Source organism: Pundamilia nyererei, unplaced genomic scaffold (genome assembly GCF_000239375.1).
Source record: "Pundamilia nyererei isolate P.nyererei 1_Seehausen unplaced genomic scaffold, PunNye1.0 scaffold00016, whole genome shotgun sequence".
NCBI classification, from domain to species: Eukaryota; Metazoa; Chordata; class Actinopteri; order Cichliformes; family Cichlidae; genus Pundamilia; species Pundamilia nyererei.
The window spans coordinates 2,027,994-2,036,202 of NW_005187417.1; the positions used below are offsets into that span (position 1 = coordinate 2,027,994).

Here is an 8,209-nt window from a genome sequence, read left to right on the forward strand (position 1 = left end):
AAGCAGCTTTAGCTTTCATGCACCAAGCTGCTGGAGCAACAGACTAACTGATAACACATTTGAAGACTAGCGTTTAAAACCACACAAGTCAGACGAGCCATCACGTTTACATCAAATTTGGGTTTTTGAAATCATTGTGTGTCATTTTTATCGGTCTATTGTTGCCTTTATATCATCACTGGTTATGATTCTATTATTAATTCAGCTTATTACACTTATCAATTCTGTTTTCCATAACTCATATAGTGCAACTTTTGCTTTTTGGGGTGACAATGGACTTCCACCTCAACTAAAATGTGGTAAAAAATAACGTTTTGCTTGCTACAAGTGTGATGCGTGCTTGTGTCTGCCACGACCCCATGGGAGGAAGGCCGACCTGTCTGTGGTGGCCTACATCCTTGTGGCTGATGTGAGCCAGTCACAAGGATGCGAGCCAAAGAAGGCTGGACAAACAATTTTTAGGTCAGTTTATCCTCAGTTTTTTTTGGGGCTGAACCTACAGTTTCCACTGCAGTTTGTATCTTTCACAGAATTAAAGTATCTCATGCTGCTTGACCTCCTGAGAGAGATGTGTATACAAGCTCAGGTTTCACACGTTAATGTTCATGATATTGTTCCTTGTCGTTAATCTTAATCTGTGTGATGGCTGCTGTGCAAACCTGTGAATGAACCCATTTTCCTCCAAGTAATTTATAAATTAACAGGAGTAACCGACCTGCATACAGCAGTGTCCTCTCCAGCGGCAGATACAGCAGGAACAATAATCAATCTTGCAGCATGCAAACCTTTTACTCAGCACTAAAAAGACTTCAGTTCTGGGGCTCTCACTGTGTGCGATCAAGGCTGATTATTTAGCCCAAGACCAATTCTTTGCCCCATTGGTCTTATAATAACCATACTCTTAACTGCTGGGGAAAACTGAAAGCACCATCCCCTTCCTGTTTCTGTTACAGCCAAGCCTAGATTCTTAAAAGATTTACATGGGGTTGCAGACTGAACAGCACACTGAAATGACCACCGCCACATTAAAGTTGGTGACATTTCATATTGATAGCATTGTGAAATTTACAATAAAGTAAGGTTGATCTAATGAGATAATCAGGCGTTTAGAAAATGAAATTCTTACAAACCGAAAGGCTCCACTTTAACAGCTTACAGGTTCAAAACTAAATTCTTACCGAAAGATTCATATTTACTTTAGTTGCACATGTAACACTTGACTGTTGGTGTAGCGCAGTGTTCATCAACCATCTACTTACGGCAGATGTCCAAGCTCTCATCAGAACCATCTTCACAGTCTGGCTCCCCATCGCAGTGCCACCGCTTCGGGACACACTGCCCATTGTCACACACAAAGTCCGACTCCGCACAAGTCTTTTTAACTGAAACATGAGAGAAAATGAAATCACTGTTTGAATGAAATGTCTCACATTATACAAAGAAAAACACATAATATCAAGGGAAAGATCAAATCCATACTAGCGCACTTCATGAATATGAATTCATTTTTGCTCCTCTCCTGTGAAAAGGTCACCAGTTTACAACCTGTTCTGATTAAGCGAGATTCAAACACTACATTTGCATAAGGAATGCAGTCGATACGGTCCTCGGGAGGTTCGAGTGTCTCGCTCATCTTCCATCAAAGGGGGACTGAAGACAAAAATAAAGTGTAATTTTTTTATTTGGTTGTAGGTCTGTTCTGGGACCTCACAACCCTTCAAACAGAACAGAACATATCAGTGACAGTCATGAAAAGGAAGATCAGCGGCTCTCACACTGCTTTAGCTTTACAGATTTATTGCACCACAAACATTTTGACATTTCAAGCACCGCTGTTTTTTTAGACTACAGTGATGCAAGCCTATGCTGAAGCTACATGCCCCCGCCCCCCAAAAAAAGAACAAAAAAAACCAACAAAAAAAAGCCTGACACATGTTTAAACCCAAATCTTCATGGTCCAACTAGAAACTACATTAGTTCACTTGTGTTTGAAGACAGCCAAGCACAATAAATGCGTGCTATAGCCAAAGAACCATGAATGCCCAAAGCCTGTAAATGATTGTGAACGACTGGCTTGGTGGTTCATTCCTTTGAAATTATTGCCCTGTCTCAGGTTTCCATCTTTTACACTCTTATTTTATTCTCCATTAATATCAATAAAGTGCTAAAACCATTTAAAGCCATGAGCTTCCCCCATTTTAGTGACCATATAAACATAAGGTTTACAAAACTAGGTAGTAATTTACAGGTCGGTCAACTTCTACAAACAGTATATGCATAAGAGCACTCAGAGTGCAACTCCACCCAAAGGGCGAGGGTTATAATAAAATGATTTACGTTGTTAATATGGAAATTAGAATGACAAAGACGCTGGCATTGGCACAAATGCTCTATGAAAACGATGCAGGTGTCATTAATGGGGACGCCATAACACGTATAAAAATGTTTTTCGATCTCCGTTTGAGCTCATTATCTCCCAAATAACTAATATTTCTTTAAGAGGTTTTGAAAATATCCACTTCCTCCCCAATTCGTGTGACCCTGACCCTTGACTGAAGCATTACATACCAAAAGGGTGAATTTTCTTTACTCATGATTGGAGCAGAACTAGCTGAAATCTTTGGGTACCATAAGCTGGGCATTCAATTTTGACCTTGGCGGCAAACAGTGAATTTCAAGGTCAAATGCTTAGGCCTTGTGGGACATTAGTACCTAGGTCGGCCATTTTGTTATTAGCCTCTACATCACAGTATTTGAAAATGTTGGTGTAGCTTCCAGTGTTTAAGCTAGACTGCAAACAGACAAACTAAAAGATCACATACTCCCTTTGGAAGGAGAATATTGTTCCTAGAATGTCACTTAAAGTCTGGAGTATAATAGTTTACTTGTCCTTTTGCCATGTTAATTATGTGGTTACACCTTTGACTTTCATAACGCAACCTTTAAATTATTCTCAGCAACACTCTCACATTAAAAAGGAAAATACACCTTTATGCAAGTGCAGTCTCCAGGCTATGTTGGATTGATGAATCTCAACCAAACCAAAGTTTCAAAGAATCTGATAGGAACGACTAGAAATGTGGAAAGATGTTAATTTCTCATGTCGGTAGAGAAGACACAGAAAGGTTTCCAAGAAAACTTGTGAAACAACAAACTCCAACACCAGCATCTCTACTGGAGGCTCAAGAACACACTTCAGCCCTCTTCACCATCTGACCAGAATACAAATACAGACTTCAGAACCAACTCCAATTTGAAGCTCATGACAACAGCCAGCCACAGTGGGACTCATTACCAAACTCTTCTTTTATTAATTAAATCTGGATTCTCATCTTTCACGCATCAGTGAGCCTCAGTTCAGTCTGGGCTGAAAGTAAAACGGCTCTGATCTCCCAGAGAGAATAACAGTCTGAGACTCAAATACAACAACACGTCAGCAGCTGAGAGAGCGTGAAGGAATAAAACTAATTTTTAGTTTTCAGTTCACCATCACTGTTCGCAAAACCAGTCATCTGCTTCTGTTCTAACTGGCTAGAAGTAAAACTCCAAATCTTCCCTGCAGTCACTCGATGCTGTGTATAGTGTACACTTCCAAAACCCGTTTGAAATAGAGTTCCCAGTCTAATTAAAATTGGCCATCAGGAAATCCTGCAAAACATTGTTGGGAATTAAGTATGGCCATTTCGAGAGTGCTAAAGCACAGTACTGTGTACTGATAAACCTACACGCTCTTAAAAAGGAGCAATATAATCGTTCCATCTCAATTATCTTGTTTTTAATAATTGTTGGAAGCCATAATTTCAATTGACAGCAAAGCCCTACTTCCTCTCCCATCATCCCTTGTTCTTTTCTCCCTCCTAGCACCATCACATGACCCAGATAGATGAAAGTATAGGAGACACACACAGCTGTAACTATATTTAGCTCTGCTCTATGTGCCACCTTGACATCACCAGGTCATCATGTCCCAAGGGAACCTAGCAAAGCTCCTGATGGGGACTGAGCCAACATGGCAGGTTCCGAATGTCATGAGATTATATTCATGTGTGCAAATGTTAAGAGGAGAATAACCCATCAACTCTACTCTTAAAACTCAGTGAAGGATACGAAAGAAGAGGACAATGTGATTCGAATGCATTTATCTGCATCACAGACAAAATGTGTGCAGCATTCGTCAGGTCCTTTTATGACTTAAATATTGGTGGATAAATTTGAACCTCATACGTCACTTCACTCAAGTTCTTACTTTCAAACTTCGTCACCATGCTAGATGGGTAGGCGGGCACCATGGATGCCTGCCTACCCATCTAGCATGGTGACGACGGTCTTTATGGCTGAGGAGTAAAAGGCAATTTTGAGGGATATTTTAAACACAAAATGCACATAATAAATTGATGGGATAAGCAGTAATCAGCAGGTGTAATAAAAAAATATATAATCTTAATATATAGTGTGTCCCTTGCAGCCAAGCATAAAAAGAAAAATTAGTGCAAAACTAAGAATTTTAGTACCTGTTCTAACAGGTTTTGTAAATACAAAATCAATTCAAATCTGGCACCCTGTGAGCTGACCTTTACAGACAGCTCAGACTCCATTTCCTGCTTAATTTACATGTTGTTCACATTGGCAGGAAAAGTCATTTAATTGCAAGCAAGGGGGACTGTCGTTCAGTCGCCCACACTCCAAAAGGCCACAAACGGTGTAAATAATTCGTTTCCAGCCCAGTTACAGCAAGAGAGACATAAATGGCAACTGATCCACAGAGCAGTGCAGACAAGCTACAGGCAAACATTGACGCTGAGGGCTTTCAGGAGGTGAGCAAGTAAGGAAGAGACATTCTCATTAAACTCTGATGACACAAATAAAAATCAGTTTGTTAATCCATCTGATTTTTGACTGTTACACTGTCTGTGGTCTGTATTGAGGACAAGCGTCTTTTGAGTAGTAAAAAAAAAAAGTCACATGTTCACACCTCAAAACTAAGTAAAATTGAAGTTTGGTCCTACTTTCATGAATAAGAGTCAATAATGAAATGAGCACAAAAAGAGCAATTCTAATCATTTACTTCCTTCCCCGGTTCCATGCTAATGCTGACCTGACTGTGGGACCAACAAATTTATTAGTGTCACTCCTCACCCATGTAATGCATTTGATGGATTATGTTAACTTCACATGTTTACATTTCTGATGGGACTGTGACATAATCTGTATGCCAACCAAATCCAGAATCAGTTTTGTGTTGCCACAGAAGTGAACTGAGGTGGTGACATTTAGGCCACCAATTCATCCTTCCATGAGCAGGATGGCATGTGGGAGTGGGTCAAAATAAACTCCCACGTGTTCACAGTGATAAAGGAACATGTCACCAAGTATATTTTTAAACATTTCTCAATAACCATAGCTCTACAGCAGAAAGTAAGACGCTTGTATAACTGGAGCCTGGCAGACTAAGTGTTACCAACACAATCACTTCATTGGTGATTTGAACGATTTGATATATTTAACTCCAGAAATATCTGGACAGCTGCAATTCCAAGCTCTGCATGTCAGCACAATAGATTTAAAACTTAAGATGCAGAAAACCTGTTTTGACTCTTTAATGGTCAAAGTTTGAGCCAATTTGATGATGGACTCTGAAACTTCTTGGACACATACCCCACACTGGGCAGGTAGCATCCCAGGAATGTAGTTACACATTCCAGAGACTGAGACCTCAACTACTGATGGGTCTATTTGGTAGCAATATCCAGTGTAAACTGTATTACTGATCACTGGAAGGAAGTCACTTGTTCACTACTCTATTAACCAGGATTCTCAGTGTTTACAACATCTCATTTTCACAGCTCTGACTTAATCAGTTAAGTTCTTAGTAAAGTTAACGGTGAAAGATCAATGAGCTCCAAGTCTAACATTAGCAGCTCAGCTTCACTCATAACAACAAGAATACAGACAAGTGTGCAGGTATAAATGTAACCTGTGTTAATGCGATCTAAGCACAGAACCAACCCAGCTACAGGCTGCAGCACTCTCAGAAAGTGTCTCCGAAAGAGTGTGGGTGATGAATGTAACCACTCGACGTCACCGATCCTTTTGTTCACAAAGTCGTGCTGTAAAATCTCAAGTTGAGCACATTTGCAATCTTTGTGTTTGAAACCTTTGAGTCCACCAAGGACTAATTTACAAAATGATCTCATCAAACTTGGAAATAAGGACTCAGGACAGCAAAGCATTCATCAAGGTCAGAGCAAGGGAGCCGAGGTCAGTTTCAAAGATTTCTATAAATGTCCACAGTGCTTGCTGGTCATTAGAAAACTAAAAAGTCTGTCCTACAACAAATGGCTTTTCAGAGCCAGAAAACCACATTCATCTTTTATAGTCTACAGAGTTGGTACATTCTGAAAATATCCCTTTTGCCCCAATAAAAATTCCTTCAGAACAGTCAAGAGAGGAACCCTCTCTGGGAGGCACGCAGATCATTATCCAAGTCTGTCAAGGAGGAGAAAAAAGAAAGAAAACTTACGAGAGCACAGTTCACCACAGGGTACAAACCAGTAAGTTTCAAAATAAGGCCATTTCCAGAATTTGTCAAAATGCATATCTAAAAAAGATAATGCAGGATTCGCTCCAAAATGGCATTGATTTTAGAGATAACAGAAGATCAGTCAGCATAAGGATAACTGGAACTAGTAAGCACTGCGGAGGCTTTGAATGGGCATGATATGAACCATACAGCCTCATTAGAAAGATTGTCGAGGCCTGTCTATGGGATGCATGGGCATGTGCAGCATCGTACAGAGAAGCTGGATGAATTCTGATGTGCATCAGAATATTTAGCTCAGATTCAGCCAAATGCAGTAAAGTAGTTTGGACAGTGCCTCTCAGTACCAGCCGATAACCACCCTAAGACATAGCAGCTTAAGTGGAATACATTTCTTCAACTACTTGAATTAAAGTTTAGAGTGTGCACTTAAACTCTATCTCGATCATTTCCACTGTGGTGGTGTACAGAGGTAAGACTTGAATTTTCTTAAATACACTTTAGCCAGTTTTCAGAATCTGGCATTAGCTATATTCAAAAAAGATCTTCATCCAAAGAACACAGATGAGAATTTGTGTGTGGCAAAGGTAAATTACATTTCCTGACATATGCAAAGGTCTGATGACCTGAATGTTTAAATTCAGACTATAATAATCTATTATAGTCTGGGACATTTGGAAACCATTTACTTCAGTGATTCATAACGGAACAAATCTGGCCACGTGCATTAGTCTTAGTCCTTCACACTTCAAGTTGTTGGCATTGCTGTGTGACAGCTGAGTGTTTTTCCTCACCACATGAGTTCTCGTCGCTGCCGTCGCTGCAGTCCTCATCTCCGTCACACTGCCACACGGACGGGATGCAGCGACCGTTTCCACACTGAAATTGATTGGCTTCACATTCTGTCTTCGTACCTACAGAGGACAACACAGACAGTTAGAGAGAGAAGAAAAACAAAAACTCAACTTATTATAGTCCCAAATGTTTCCACATATAATTTGGAGTCTGGGATGTCATTTCCATTTTGTTTTAGTTCTATCAAGGTTCGCTCCAGTGCTTAAATCTCCTTTTAAAGAACATTAGTTGGCACATATTTTGGAAATCCACAGTAACTTGTTTCACAATTCAAACTTCAACAACTAAAATGTAACACTAGTATTTCACAAAGTAGTGACAATTTCATGCCAACTGAAAAACATGTGCAACAGTAAACTGAGTAGTTGTTGGGCTTTGCAACTATCACTTTAATTACAGCAACAACTTTGACTCACCGCTTAAAATAACAAATTGTGCTTGTTTTAACTTCACCAATACGCTCCTATTTTGCCTTTAAGTACAGTGGAGCCTATCCTAGCCGTCTTAGGGTGAGAGGCAGGGTACACCCTGGACAGGTCGCCAATCTGTCGCAGGGCACAGACAACCAATCGCACTCACATTCACTACTGCAGGCAATTTAGAGTTACCAATTAACCTATCCCCATTAGGGCTGGGCCATATACCGTTCACGGTAAAACCGGTATAATGTTGGGCAACGATAGGAAAATGAAATATTGCGATAGAATATGGATAAAACGTGCATGCGCAGTGTCTGTTTTCATACATACATGGCGGAAAAGGCACGGTGCAGAATAAGAGCGAAAGCAGATCGTTGAACCAGAATTTGTAAAAAAA

The 8,209-nt window shown here is 40.1% G+C and overlaps 1 protein-coding gene across 1 annotated transcript in view; it reads right to left on the reverse strand.

The window, feature by feature from the left end:
* vldlr (very low density lipoprotein receptor) overlaps nucleotides 1-8,209 on the reverse strand; it is a 66,884-nt gene that overhangs the window by 46,292 nt on the left and 12,383 nt on the right. Inside the window, exons 2-3 of the mRNA XM_005725526.2 lie at nucleotides 7,333-7,452; nucleotides 1,260-1,382 (exon numbers count right to left, since the gene is read on the reverse strand). Coding sequence (XP_005725583.1) covers nucleotides 1,260-1,382; nucleotides 7,333-7,452 — 243 coding nt within the window. The remainder of the gene's footprint in view (nucleotides 1-1,259; nucleotides 1,383-7,332; nucleotides 7,453-8,209) is intronic.